At 46.1% G+C, this 15,640-nt stretch overlaps 1 protein-coding gene across 1 annotated transcript in view; it reads left to right on the top strand.

Annotated features, from left to right (window-relative positions):
* Positions 1-14,018: 14,018 nt before the first annotated feature.
* PLPP2 (phospholipid phosphatase 2) overlaps positions 14,019-15,640 on the top strand; it is a 58,412-nt gene continuing 56,790 nt past the window's right edge. Inside the window, exon 1 of the mRNA XM_073593974.1 lies at positions 14,019-14,164. Within this exon, the coding sequence (XP_073450075.1) occupies positions 14,107-14,164 (58 nt within the window). The 5' untranslated portion in view covers positions 14,019-14,106. The remainder of the gene's footprint in view (positions 14,165-15,640) is intronic.

The raw sequence follows: 15,640 nt of genomic DNA, 5'->3' as shown, positions 1-15,640 counted from the left end.
AATATATTACAATGGCTTGTTTTCTATCATGCTGTTTGTGTAAGAACTCCATGTTCAAAAAGACAACTTTTTTCATAACAATATTATAATTTCTCATTGCTTGATCTGTTGTTAGTTTTAGCAACATAACATAATAAATGATAACAATACCCTGCGGTTATGCATGTCCATAAATCCAAAGTATTCTACTGCTTATACCACTGCACTTACAAAGAAAAAGGGCACACCATTTCACAATCCACACATTCTGCTTTGGACTTCAAAAATAAATAAAAACAAAAGGACCAACAATCTGTATATGACAGAACAGAAAGCTCTCAGCCAAATCAAAAACTATAAAACAACAACTGGCTGCAGGTGGCATCTATCCTAACAGGGGGTGTGGACTTGATGTGATGGGTCTGTTATATTTACATTTTATTTATTATTACTTTCACATCATGGACCACACATCAAGTTATTATCAGACCTTTAGATTTCATTTTTGTAGAAAAACTTCTTATGTATCCCATTCATCTTGGCTTTGTTAAATATTATGGCAGCTGTATTCCAATTAACAACCTCATTGTAATCTTTTTTTTTCTCTCAATAAGAGTTAATTGTATAAATGTAAAATTACAATATTGTTATCTTAATATAAACTAATACCATCTTACAAATTTCCCCAATAACCTGCATTTCATTCCCAACCAAAGGTTGTCTAAACCAGTTACAATATATCTATATTATTAATAAAATTGTTAAACTCATATCAGAAATTAATACTCAAGTGATAATCTCAATATCACACCCTAATTCTAATATATATCCACAGCTATATTTCCTTAAAGGAGGATATTTTACTTTTACCTTTTTTTAATGCACTGTTTCCACTATCAAAGGATACTCGATTTGTGTAATACATGGTTTAATGTAACCTTTATTTTACCATGTTTGGAAAACAGATTCAAGATAATTGTGTTCACATTGTTTATCATTAGATTAATTAACCTGGCACATTTTGTTATGATATACGTGTAGTCATATCATGGGTGTCCTTGTCACTAATGTCTCATCCCAGCACATTCTTTTTTGAGACAGAGAAAAGGAAGGTGGTCTGCAGAGAGCTAACATCACTCACAAGACGTAGAACTAAAGGTTCCAGCATTCACACACATACACCAATATCTTTCTAAAATCACCTACATTTTTCCCATTTGTACACAATGCATGGATATCATTCTCTTACTTTCTTTCAACTCTTTAATATTTCCCTGTTTAAATTCTGCTTTCCTTATTTTGTTTTGAGATCCCTTGCACCCCATGTATTGTAATCCCATACTTCACATACTGCTAGCTTCTATGATTCTATGATCAGACGGGCAGCCATAGTGTTCATCCCATCTTCCCTCTCTGACAACATATAAAGTATTCTGTTTTAATCTCATTTCTCTGTTTTGACTTTACTAGTTGTAGTGCCTGACCCCAAATTTATCCCACAACTTAACATCAAAATGTCCCTTTCTGTCTAGTGTTAATTGTCACCCTTGATACATCCTGCTCACATAGATAGCTGTTACTCTAGCTGTTTACTCTGCATGATTCTTAGTCCCTGTGGACTTTGGTAACCCAGTTACCCATTGTGGATTCCTGTCCACTCTAACCATTTATCTAGGGGCTCAGTATAGGCAGAACCGCACCGTCTTCATATATTTTATAGTGCTCCTCTTGCGTTGGGCATTTTTGAGGGTCTCTTACCCTTCATTCCCTTACTTATTTAATGCCCATAATGACTGGTCAGTCTTCTCTCTTCTGTACTTGTGCCGATACCCTCTTGCCTCTAAACTACTTTATCTAGCAGATGTACTACATACAGTCAGGTCAATAAATATTGGGACATTGACACAATTCTAATCTTTTTGGCTCTATGCACCACCACAATGGATTTGAAATAACACGAACAAGATGTGCTTTAACTGCAGACTTTCAGCTTTAATTTGAGGGTATTTACATCCAAATCAGATAAACGGTGTAGGAATTACAACAGTTTGTATATGTGCCTCCCACTTTTTAAGAGACCAAAAGTAATGGGACAGATTAACAATCATCCATCAAACTTTCACTTTTTAATACTTGGTTGCAAATCCTTTGCAGTCAATTACAGCCTGAAGTCTGGAACGCATAAACATAACCAGACGCTGGGTTTCATCCCTGGGGATGCTCTGCCAGGCCTCTACTGCAATTGTCTTCAGCTCCTGCTTGTTCTTGGGGCATTTTCCCTTCAGTTTTGTCTTCAGCAAGTGAAATGCATGCTCAGTCAGATTCAGGTCAGGTGATTGACTTGGCCATTGCATAACATTCCACTTCTTTCCTTTAAAAAACTCTTTGGTTGCTTTCGCAGTATGCTTTGGGTCATTGTCCATCTGCACTGTGAAGCGCCGTCCAATGAGTTCTGAAGCATTTTGCTGAATATGAGCAGATAATATTGCCCGAAACACTTCAGAATTCATCCTGCTGCTTTTGTCAGCAGTCACATCATCAATAAATACAAGAGAACCAGTTTTATTGGCAGCCATACATGCCCATGCCATGACACTACCACCACCATGCTTCATTGATGAGGTGGTATGCTTTGGATCATGAGCAGTTCCTTTCCTTCTCCATACTCTTCTCTTCCCATCACTCTGGTACACGTTGATCTTGGTCTCATTTGTCCATAGGATGTTGTTCCAGAACTGTGAAGGCTTTTTTAGATGTTGTTTGGCAAACTCTAATCTGGCCTTCCTGTTTTTGAGGCTCACCAATGGTTTACATCTTGTGGTGAACCCTCTGTATTCACTCTAGTGAAGTCTTCTCTTGATTGTTGACTTTGACACACATACACCTTCCTCCTGGAGAGTGTTCTTGATCTGGCCAACTATTGTGAAGGGTGTTTTCTTCACCAGGGAAAGAATTCTTCGGTCATTGACCACAGTTGTTTTTCGTGGTCTTCCGGGTCTTTTGGTGTTGCTGAGCTCACCGTGCGTTCTTTCTTTTTAAGGATTTCCATACAGTTGATTTGGCCACACCTAAAGTTTTTGCTATCTCTCTGATGGGTTTGTTTTGTTTTTTCAGCCTAATGATGGCTTGCTTCACTGATAGTGACAGCTCTTTGGATCTCATATTGAGAGTTGACAACAACAGATTCCAAATGCAAATAACACCCTTGAAATGAACTCTGGACCTTTTATCTGCTCCTTGTAAATGGCATAATGAGGGAATAACACACACCTGGCTATGGAACAGTTGAGCAGCCGATTGTCCCATTATTTTTGGTCCCTTAAAAAGGGAGGCACATATACAAACTGTTATAATTCCTACACCGTTCACCTGATTGGATGTAAATACCCTCAAATTAAAGCTGAAAGTCTGCAGTTAAAGCATATCTTGTTTGTTTCATTTTAAATCCATTGTGGTGGTGTATAGAGCCAAAAAGATTAGAATTGTGTCAATGTCCCAATATTTATGGACCTGACTGTATACCTGTGAAGAGCACTATTCTTCCCTTTCTTATCTATAACACTCCGATGGACAGTAGACAGTGACAACATAACATATAACCACCAATCAATACAGTTTGGTTAAGGGGAGTAAAATAGGTACCCTTTGTCACAAAAATGTCGTACCAATCAAGGAAGTCTGATAACTCAAATGTAAGCAAAATGCTTACCTCATCCAGCTGATTATCAGAAATTCCCGGATCGTCTCAAGCTCCTCGTATCAGATTCTCATGGTCACGTCTAAATCCTCCTCCTAGGCAACGCTCGCCATCTGACATGGAATTTTATAGATAGGCAACTCCTATCCTCAGACAGACACAATAGATACACTCTGCATCTTTCCAAATAACTGTTCTGCTTTATTATGATGCAATTGAAGGTTTTTATACACATGATTACGTAGGTATCACATTAATATTACAATTGTACGTTTATGGTAACAAGGGCCATAACATAGGCAGACTAATTCTAATCAGGACTCAAAAGAATGGAAACATGTAATGAAAACATTATTAGTGCCGTGTGCACAGTGAGGGCAGTGTGCAATACATACAAAATAGAATACCATTATATACAGAACTTACAAATTTCCTTTACAATGCTAACCCTAACTTAACCCTAGTCCTTTGCTAACCCTAAACCTAGTCTTATGCTAACCCTAACCTAACCCCAGTCCTATGCTAACTCTAGTCCTATGCTAATCCTAACCTAATCCTAGTCCTATGCAAACCCTAACCCTATGCTAACCCTAGTCCTATGCTAACCCTAACCCTATGCTAACCCTAACCCTAGTTCTATGCTAACCCTAACCTAACCCTAGTCCTATGCTAACCCTAACCCTATGCTAACCCTAGTCCTATGATAACCCTAACCTAACCCTAGTCATATGCTAACCCAACCCTAGTCCTATGCTAACCCTAACCCTAGTCCTATGCTAACCCTAACCCTAACCTAATCCTAGTCCTATGCTAACCCTAACCTTAGTCCTTTGCTAACCATAGTCCTATGCTACCCCTTATTCTAGCCCTAATCTTATAGCAACTATGCTACTCATATGCAAGGCGTATGCTAATATTTTTAGGCCCTTTTCACACTTGTGCGACACAATAGTTGCACGATTTTGCAGAGAATATGCTACTTGAAGCAATGCCTGTGTTATCTTGAGGTCTAGGGACCTCAAGTTGCATCAAAGTCGTAACAATTGAGTGCTGGGACTATTTTTGAGGTCGCACAGATAAGAACGGTACTCGTTGGAAATCATAGGGTTCAACTTGTCCTGCGACTTTGTAGTCCAAAGTCGCAGGACAAGTCTAACAAGTGTGAAAAGGGCAGACCAAACAACAAAAATCAAGAATTTCACTTAGGCCACTTTCACACTGAGGCGCTTTACAGGCGTTTTTGCACTATAAATAGCACCTGTAAACTGCCTCTTCTGCAGCCCCAGTGTAAGAGCCCAAGTGCTTTCACACTGGGGCGGTGCGCTTGCAGGGCCAGAAAAAAAGTCCTGCAAGCAGCATCTTTGGGGCGGTGCAGGAGCGGTGTATACACCACTCCTCCACTGCCCCTGCCAATTAAAATGAATAGGCGCCAATTTCAAATCGCTTTGAAAGCAGCGCTAAGCAGGCACTTTTAACCCCTTTTTAACACCTTCTGGGGGGTTCAAAGCACCGCTATAACAGCAGTAAAGCGCTGGTAAAACTAGCGGCGCTTTACTGCTAACGGACCCACTTCAGTGAGAAAGTCGCCTTACGTTGCCACTAATATAGATACAATCGATATTTCCGCGCTGCCTGAGCTGAAAGAATATATATAGTGCTTGGTTGCAGCAAACACCGACTGGGTCAAATATCACCCAACAAAAAGCATAATAAAAAAATCAATATATGGTGCTGCGCTCCAAATAAAATAAAATTAAAGTGCTATAGTTGTTCATATACAGTGCTACATGTACAAGATCATATACACTAAAAGTCATTCAGAAATAATAATTAAATAATATTCTGTACATGTTCTTTAATGCATACTTTCAAAGGTCTTTTTGTACGCCCTATGTATTGTAGCCCACAGCTACATTCCAAAGCGTAGACAGCTCCTTCTGTGTTACAACATATGAAGTCGTTCGGTGGTCATAAAGTAAGGACCCTTAGTCAGTTAGAGTCTAAATGAATTTTAATATTGGACACTTTTGCACCACGGGGATTGCACATTGAATTCAACTTAACTGTATTATCAGTGATTTTTAATAAAAGAAAATGATTTTAAGAATTTTTTAGGGTTAAATTGGTAGTTTACATTTATAAATATATATATTATTGATTTTAATATATTTATTTTATAGATTATTTTACTCTTCTTTCCTGTATATAGGCTATGTTTTACTCTTCTCATATTTTTTGTATACATGAGATATGTTGAGGCATCAATATCATTTCCGGTGTCCCCAGCACCTTTTGTCTCGTACAACGAAAGATAGACACACACTTAGAAATTATTTTTCTTGACATTATAATATTTGTTGTGATTCGGGTTATCCTAGTAATACATAACATCAAAATCGAATCTATTCTAGTGATTAGGATCGCAGATTGTGTGTTCAATATTTAAGCTTTGCACAAAAAAACCTCAGCCGTTTTTGTTTACTCATTATGGGCTACAAGAAAATGGCTGCAGTAGTCTCATGAACATCTACTAAAAAACGGTTGCCTTATTGTTTTAATTGTGGGACTTCAAGAAAATGGCCGCTTGTCAGCACATAACATTAAACCTATTTAAGGACACTTCCAGTGCTCATATGTATTCCCTGATGAAGTCACGTGATCGTGATGATACGCGTCGGAATAGATGGGCACCGGAAGTGACTTCAGGCCGCGAGCTCGCTGCTTGTTCATGTTTTACCTTGTTTTAAACTGCTTTATGTGAGTACCTTATTTTCACTGTAAAAGAATAAATACTAGTTTTATACACTTCACTATTGGGGTCCCCCATTCTCCTTTTATCTCCATCTGCTGATGCGTTTTCCTGAGAGGATTTCCACTGCTAAGAATCCATAGAAAGCAAACATACATATATAAGAAGCATTCACCAGGCTCCATACAGATCGCCATCCATAAGGAAATACTCAGGGAGACCGATTGCAGGACTCTAGAATCTGGATCACCCCTGGCTATCTTTATGCTGTTACCTTACAGAAGTAAGGTAAGGAGCCACTGCACCTTTAGGTGTAATCGCACTGAAGAAAAGGATCACTCAAGTCACATCCTCACATATGCTAGTTGAAATCCAGCACTTAACACTATAATCACCAGCACTTTTTGTGAAGATAAATATTCACTGTGAACTTTTATGGCACTTGCACTTTATTCCATTCAGACCTATATTGTCTTTGGATACCGTACCATATTGGAATATTTTTACTTATTGCACATGTAATACCCATCACTTATTAATTATTCATCACTGTAGATTTGTTTTGTATTGTTTTTAGTATTTGAATTTAATTAGTATTTCTAAATTACTTTTAATGTATATGAACTACTATAGCACTTTAATTTTATTTTATTTGGAGCGCAGAACCATATATTCATTTTTTATTATACTTTTTGGTGGGTGGTGTTTGATCCAGTTTGTGTTTGCTGCAACCAAGCACTATTTTTTTTTTTTCAGCTCAGACAGCTCGGGAATATCGATTGTATCTATTGCAATGTAAGGCCACTTTTTCTTGTACACATAGCACTGTATATGAACTACTATAGCATCTAAATTTTATTTTATTTGGAGCACAGCTCCATATATTGATTTTTTTATCTTATGTTGCATTGCTCACTTGAGTGTAATTGCATAACTTTTCTGGGTGCACTCTCAAGTCCTGATATAGCAATTGTCCTCTTGAGGAGTGCACTTGTAAAATGGGATGAACCCAAAAACGACGTCGCTGCCTCAGTTTAAGGATAGTTTCCCAATATAAGAGCACAAACAGCAACAGCAGCTCAGCAAACTCAATCTTCTCTCTTCCCTTCACAAAGTTCAAGGAAGTGCACAGGAAGTGATGTAGGGGGGGAGGAGTTGTTAGCTAACGCCAACGCTTCAAAAACGCCTTAAAAACGCCCATTGCGGTGCTAGCGCAAGTGTGACAAAAGCACAGGGCGTTTCTTTTTTCAAACGTCAGTGTGAAAGAGGTCTTATGGCCCGTACACGCGATCCGAATATCGTACGAAAACTGTCGTCCGAGGAAGAATCGTACGATTTTCGGATTGTGTGTGTACACTACTTTCGAGAGCCAATCACGACAGTTTATCCAATATTATTGGGGGTTATATAATCTGGGGGGTTTTCGCCTTCCTCTGGATCAACTGTGAGTATGGGATAGTATGATATTTTTTATTTATTTTTTTATGGTTGAATTAGATGGACTTGTGTCTTCTTTCAACCTGACTAACTATGTAACTATTAGATTGGACCAGCACAAAAATTTTCCTCGTACGATTCCAGATCGAATGATTTTTGTTTAGTCAGTATAGTTGTCATCCGAAAAATACAATACAAATACATTACAACACATGACATCACTACCGATTTTTTTTTTCCTGTCACACGAGAGTTTTTGTGACTTTATTTACCTATTCAATTTCTACTTGCGTCTATTAAGCGAAAAAGGTCTCACGATATTCGGATCGTGTGTATGGGCCTAAGACCCCTTTCACACTGGGGCGGTTTTCAGGTGCTTTAGCGTTAAAAAAAGCGCCTGTAAAGCGCCTGAAAGAAACCTCATCTGCAATCCCAATGTGAAAGCCCGAGTGGGCGTCAAAAAAAGTCCTGCAAGCAGCTTCTTTGCAGCGCTTTAGGAGCGGTGAATACACCGCTCCTAAAGTGCCCCTTCCCATTGAAATCAATGGGAAGCGCCTTGGCAGCGGCGCTTTGTGGGTGCTTTTAACCCTTTATTCGGCCAGACCCCTTTCACACTGCCAGCCCCCCAAAAAATGCTGGTAAAGCGGCGCTTTACCATCATTTTTCGAGAGCTAGAGGGCGCTTTTAACCCCCGCTAGCTCTCGAAAAACGCTGGTAAAGCGCCGCTTTACCAGCGTTTTTTTGGGCGCTGACAGTGTGAAAGGGGTCTTAGACCCCTTTCACACTGGGGTGGTTTGCAGGTGCTATTGCGCTAAAAATAGCGCCTGCAAACCGACCCCCGAGGGCTTTTACACTGGAGCGGTGCGCTAGCAGGATGCTGAAAAAAGTCCTGCTAGCAGCAGGGACGTTGCTAGGTCTACAAAAGATCTGGGGCTAGAGCCCATAGCCACGTAGTAAAGAAAGTCATACACTTGGGCGGTCATACACATGTATATACAGTAATATATGTGTGTGTGTGTGTGTGTGTGTATATTCCCAGAGAGCCCCCCACTTACATCAGGGTCCCCAGAGAGCCCCCCTTACATCAGGGTCCCCAGAGAGCCCCTCCTTACATCAGAGTCCCCAGAGAGCCCCTCCTTACATCAGAGTCCCCAGAGAGCCCCCCACTTACATCAGGGTCCCCAGAGAGCCTCCTCCTTTGATCAGAGTCCCCCCCACTTACATCCGGGTCCCCAGAGAGCCCCCCTTACATCCGGGGCCCCAGAGAGCCCCTCCTTACATCCGGGTCCCCAGAGAGCCCTCCTTACATCAGGGTCCCCAGAGAGCCCCTCCTTACATCAGGGTCCCCAGAGAGCCCCTCCTTACATCAGGGTCCCCAGAGAGCCCCTCCTTACATCAGAGTCTCCAGAGAGCCTCTCCCTTAAAATCAGGGTCCCCAGAGAGCCCCCCCCCATTACATCAGGGTCCTCAGAGAACCTCCCCTCCCCTTGGAGACCCTTGCAGAGGCTATGGACCCCAGATTCGGGGCTATAGCCCTAAAAGCCACCCCCTAGCGACGCCACTGGCTAGCAGCATCTTCGGAGCGGTGTATACACTGCTCCTTCCCATTGAACTCAATGGGGCAGCGTTGCTATACCGCCGGCAAAGCACCGCGGTGGTTTTTAACCCTTTCTCGGCCGCTACCGGGGGTAAAACCTCCCCGCTAGCAGCCGAATATCACTGCTAATAATATCGGCGCTTTACCGCCAATGCACCTCCCGTCCCAGTGTGAAAGGGGCCTTAAGATTTCCTTTGACAACTTCCTTCTTGGAACTGTATAAATAAGCAGTCATGTATCATCCTTACATCAGGCTCCCCAGGGAGCCCCTCCTTACATCAGGGTCCCCAGAGAGCCTCCTCCTTTCATCAGAGTCCCCAGAGAGCCCCCCACTTACATCAGGGTCCCCAGAGAGCCCCCCCCTTACATCCGGGTCCCCAGAGAGCCCCTCCTTACATCAGAGTCCCCAGAGAGCCTCCTCCTTACATCAGGGTGCCCAGAGAGCCTCTCCCTTAAATCAAGGTCCCCAGAGAGCCCCTCCTTACATCAGGCTCCCCAGAGAGCCTCCTCCTTTCATCAGAGTCCCCAGAGAGCCCCCCACTTACATCAGGGTCCCCAAAGAGCCCCCTCTTACATCCGGTCCCCAGAGAGCCCCTCCTTACATCCAGGTCCCAGAGAGCCCCTCATTACATCAGGGTCCCAGGAGAGCCCCTCCTTACATCAGAGTCCCCAGAGAGCCCCCCCTTACATCCGGGTCCCCAGAGAGCCCCTCCTTACATCAGAGTCCCCAGAGAGCCTCCTCCTTACATCAGGGTGCCCAGAGAGCCTCTCCCTTAAATCAAGGTCCCCAGAGAGCCCCTCCTTACATCAGGCTCCCCAGAGAGCCTCCTCCTTTCATCAGAGTCCCCAGAGAGCCCCCCACTTACATCAGGGTCCCCAAAGAGCCCCCTCTTACATCCGGTCCCCAGAGAGCCCCTCCTTACATCCGGGTCCCCAGAGAGCCCCTCCTTACATCAGGGTCCCAAGAGAGCCTCCTCCTTTCATCAGAGTCCCCAGAGAGCCCCCCCTTACATCCGGGTCCCCAGAGAGCCCCTCCTTACATCAGAGTCCCCAGAGAGCCTCCTCCTTACATCAGGGTGCCCAGAGAGCCTCTCCCTTAAAATCAGGGTCCCCAGAGAGCCCCCCCTTACATCCGGGTCCCCAGAGAGCCCCTCCTTACATCAGAGTCCCCAGAGAGCCTCCTCCTTACATCAGGGTGCCCAGAGAGCCTCTCCCTTAAATCAAGGTCCCCAGAGAGCCCCTCCTTACATCAGGCTCCCCAGAGAGCCTCCTCCTTTCATCAGAGTCCCCAGAGAGCCCCCCACTTACATCAGGGTCCCCAAAGAGCCCCCTCTTACATCCGGTCCCCAGAGAGCCCCTCCTTACATCCGGGTCCCCAGAGAGCCCCTCCTTACATCAGGGTCCCAAGAGAGCCCCTCCTTACATCAGAGTCCCCAGAGAGCCCCCCCTTACATCCGGGTCCCCAGAGAGCCCCTCCTTACATCAGAGTCCCCAGAGAGCCTCCTCCTTACATCAGGGTGCCCAGAGAGCCTCTCCCTTAAAATCAGGGTCCCCAGAGAGCCCCCCCCATTACATCAGGGTCCTCAGAGAACCTCCCCTCCCCTTGGAGACCCTTGCAGAGGCTATGGACCCCAGATTCAGGGCTATAGCCCTAAAAGCCACCCCCTAGTGACGCCACTGGCTAGCAGCATCTTCAGAGCCCTCAGTGGGGCAGCGTTGCTATACTGCCAGCAAAGCACCGCGGTGGTTTTTAACCCTTTCTCGGCCGCTACCGGGGGTAAAACCGCCCCGCTAGCAGCCGAATACCACTGCTAATAATATCGGCGCTTTACCGCCAATGCACCTCCCGTCCCAGTGTGAAAGGGGCCTTAAGATTTCCTTTGACAACTTCCTTCTTGGAACTGTATAAATAAGCAGTCATGTATCATCCTTACATCAGGCTCCCCAGGGAGCCCCTCCTTACATCAGGGTCCCCAGAGAGCCTCCTCCTTTCATCAGAGTCCCCAGAGAGCCCCCCACTTACATCAGGGTCCCCAGAGAGCCCCCCCTTACATCCGGGTCCCCAGAGAGCCCCTCCTTACATCAGAGTCCCCAGAGAGCCTCCTCCTTACATCAGGGTGCCCAGAGAGCCTCTCCCTTAAATCAAGGTCCCCAGAGAGCCCCTCCTTACATCAGGCTCCCCAGAGAGCCTCCTCCTTTCATCAGAGTCCCCAGAGAGCCCCCCACTTACATCAGGGTCCCCAAAGAGCCCCCTCTTACATCCGGTCCCCAGAGAGCCCCTCCTTACATCCGGGTCCCCAGAGAGCCCCTCCTTACATCAGGGTCCCAAGAGAGCCCCTCCTTACATCAGAGTCCCCAGAGAGCCCCCCCTTACATCCGGGTCCCCAGAGAGCCCCTCCTTACATCAGAGTCCCCAGAGAGCCTCCTCCTTACATCAGGGTGCCCAGAGAGCCTCTCCCTTAAATCAAGGTCCCCAGAGAGCCCCTCCTTACATCAGGCTCCCCAGAGAGCCTCCTCCTTTCATCAGAGTCCCCAGAGAGCCCCAAACTTACATCAGGGTCCCCAAAGAGCCCCCTCTTACATCCGATCCCCAGAGAGCCCCTCCTTACATCCGGGTCCCCAGAGAGCCCCTCCCTACATCAGGGTCCCAAGAGAGCCTCCTCCTTTCATCAGAGTCCCCAGAGAGCCCCCCCTTACATCCGGGTCCCCAGAGAGCCCCTCCTTACATCAGAGTCCCCAGAGAGCCTCCTCCTTACATCAGGGTGCCCAGAGAGCCTCTCCCTTAAAATCAGGGTCCCCAGAGAGCCCCCCCCATTACATCAGGGTCCTCAGAGAACCTCCCCTCCCCTTGGAGACCCTTGCAGAGGCTATGGACCCCAGATTCAGGGCTATAGCCCTAAAAGCCACCCCCTAGTGACGCCACTGGCTAGCAGCATCTTCAGAGCCCTCAGTGGGGCAGCGTTGCTATACCGCCAGCAAAGCACCGCGGTGGTTTTTAACCCTTTCTCGGCCGCTACCGGGGGTAAAACCGCCCCGCTAGCAGCCGAATACCACTGCTAATAATATCGGCGCTTTACCGCCAATGCACCTCCCGTCCCAGTGTGAAAGGGGCCTTAAGATTTCCTTTGACAACTTCCTTCTTGGAACTGTATAAATAAGCAGTCATGTATCATCCTTACATCAGGCTCCCCAGGGAGCCCCTCCTTACATCAGGGTCCCCAGAGAGCCTCCTCCTTTCATCAGAGTCCCCAGAGAGCCCCCCACTTACATCAGGGTCCCCAGAGAGCCCCCCCTTACATTCGGGTCCCCAGAGAGCCCCTCCTTACATCAGGGTGCCCAGAGAGCCTCTCCCTTAAAATCAGGGTCCCCAGAGAGCCCCCCCCATTACATCAGGGTCCTCAGAGAACCTCCCCTCCCCTTGGAGACCCTTGCAGAGGCTATGGACCCCAGATTCAGGGCTATAGCCCTAAAAGCCACCCCCTAGTGACGCCACTGGCTAGCAGCATCTTCAGAGCCCTCAGTGGGGCAGCGTTGCTATACCACCAGCAAAGCACCGCGGTGGTTTTTAACCCTTTCTCGGCCGCTACCGGGGGTAAAACCGCCCCGCTAGCAGCCGAATACCACTGCTAATAATATCGGCGCTTTACCGCCAATGCACCTCCCGTCCCAGTGTGAAAGGGGCCTTAAGATTTCCTTTGACAACTTCCTTCTTGGAACTGTATAAATAAGCAGTCATGTATCATCCTTACATCAGGCTCCCCAGGGAGCCCCTCCTTACATCAGGGTCCCCAGAGAGCCTCCTCCTTTCATCAGAGTCCCCAGAGAGCCCCCCACTTACATCAGGGTCCCCAGAGAGCCCCCCCTTACATCCGGGTCCCCAGAGAGCCCCTCCTTACATCAGGGTGCCCAGAGAGCTTCTCCCTTAAAATCAGGGTCCCCAGAGAGCCCCCCCCATTACATCAGGGTCCTCAGAGAACCTCCCCTCCCCTCCCCTTGGAGACCCTTGCAGAGGCTATGGACCCCAGATTCAGGGCTATAGCCCTAAAAGCCACCCCCTAGTGACGCCACTGGCTAGCAGCATCTTCAGAGCCCTCAGTGGGGCAGCGTTGCTATACCGCCAGCAAAGCACCGCGGTGGTTTTTAACCCTTTCTCGGCCGCTACCGGGGGTAAAACCGCCCCGCTAGCAGCCGAATACCACCGCTAATAATATCAGCGCTTTACCGCCAATGCACCTCCCGTCCCAGTGTGAAAGGGGCCTTAAGATTTCCTTTGACAACTTCCTTCTTGGAACTGTATAAATAAGCAGTCATGTATTATTATTATTATTATACAGGATTTATATAGCGCCTACAGTTTACGCAGCGCTTTACAACATTAGGTATGTATGTCCACAGATCTATTATTTGTAGGGAGAGGGTCACCCAAGGCAGTGCCGTCCCTGTGTAGAGCGCCCTGGGCCGTCCATGTGACAAGTTCTAATTACTGGTTATCACTGGGAGAAGGAGGCGGGGGTTAATTGAGGGAAGCGGGTGAGTCCGGCGTGACGTCACCCGAAGGGCAGGCTCCCTGGATTGTGGGTGGGCGGGGCCGCTTCAGTCAGTCAGTCTGGTCCCGGAGCACGGACCGGAGCGGGCGGAGGAGGGAGGATGTTGCCCGGCCGGAGGAACGTTTACGTGCTGCTGGATGTGCTGTGCGTGTGTGTCGGTAAGTTGTTGTTTGGTTTTCCCCGGGGTGGGGAATGTGGAAAAGTTGCTGGCTCTGTGCTCCGTCCACGTATGAGACTTCTTCTTTCTCCCACCTGGGGATTAGTGTGTGCTGCTCTCCTCATGTCTTTGTGCCGTGCTCCAGTCAGAGGCTCGTCCCATTCTCCCTCCAGTGCCCCATGTGTGTCGCTCCTCCCTGTCCTTCTGCACCCTGTCCTGCTTCTCCCAGAGCCTTTCCCCCGGTACTGCTTGGTCTTTGTTGTGCTTCTTAGCCGTATCTATGGAGTAAGCCTCTCCATAACAAACATCACCCCCCACCAGGTTCAGCAGCACTCCCCCCTCCCTGCCCCAGGCGTCTGCACTGTGTTTACCTGTGTGCTGCTGGGACATGCCGCCCCCTTACCTGCACACATTTCTCACCATGTTCAACTAACTCTTAAGGCAAATCCTTCTTTCCTTTTTTTTTTTTCTTTAGTTTTAGGCAGAGTGGAAAGTTAACCCCTGCCAGGTTTCTGTACAGAAAGTGTCCCTTTGGAGAGAGATTTCCCATCACTTCCTGATCTGTAAACATTGCAGGAAACAAGAGGAAATCTCTCCAGAATTAGGAAAATCCTATCCTAGTTGTCACGGCAACAAGCACCCCCCACCCCCCTTATTCCTATTCTCAAAATGTTGTTTTGTTTTTTCCCTTGTTCACAGCCAGTTATTATTCTGTCACAGGAAGGTCCTCCCAGTTTTTTTTTCCCCAGGCAAATATACATCTATGTCCAGTTAGAGTAGCCATACATGGGCAAATCTTTCACATAGAACGAACCTTTACCAGCTTTTCTCCCAGACTGTGCTTCCCTTTGCATGCGGTATGCACCCATTGAAGAGACTGTTTCTTTCTTGTGGAACCTAAGGGGTTAAATCTCTCCTTTGTTTAAAAAAAAGCTGTTTGATGTCTTCTCTGACCCTCCCCTTCTTACACTGTCCCCAATCAATCTCCTGATAGTACAAGGCCTTGTGGGCACTCTGCACATGCTCAGTTTGGTGTGTACTGCTAGAGCGTTTTCAAAATGTTGACTTTTCACTTGCTTTCAGTACTGGGGAAAATTCGATAGCCTCATACACGCGATCAGATTTTCAGACAACCGTTTGTCTGTTTTTTGTTGCATGCTAGTCTCCGTAAAAAAAAAAAAATGTAATTTGCTGTCGGAAGCACCATACTAATGATCAGAAAATCGCCAGATCATTCAGATGAAATTTTACCTCCGATTTTCATATCGTGCCTTTAGGCCTGATTCACACCTATGCATTTTTACTTCTTTTTGCAGATTTGCACTGCAGATTGTGTTCCATAGGAAACCATGTTAAATGGACTGTAGTGAAAATCTGCAAAAAGCACTAAAAAAAAAAAACGCATAGGTGTGAACCAGGCCTGTGTGTGTGTATAATATAACATTTCTCTCTATCTTCCATCACACACATTCCAGGA

This window comes from Aquarana catesbeiana, linkage group LG01 (genome assembly GCF_042186555.1).
Source record: "Aquarana catesbeiana isolate 2022-GZ linkage group LG01, ASM4218655v1, whole genome shotgun sequence".
NCBI lineage: Eukaryota > Metazoa > Chordata > Amphibia > Anura > Ranidae > Aquarana > Aquarana catesbeiana.
This window is presented reverse-complemented; position numbering and strand designations above follow the sequence as displayed.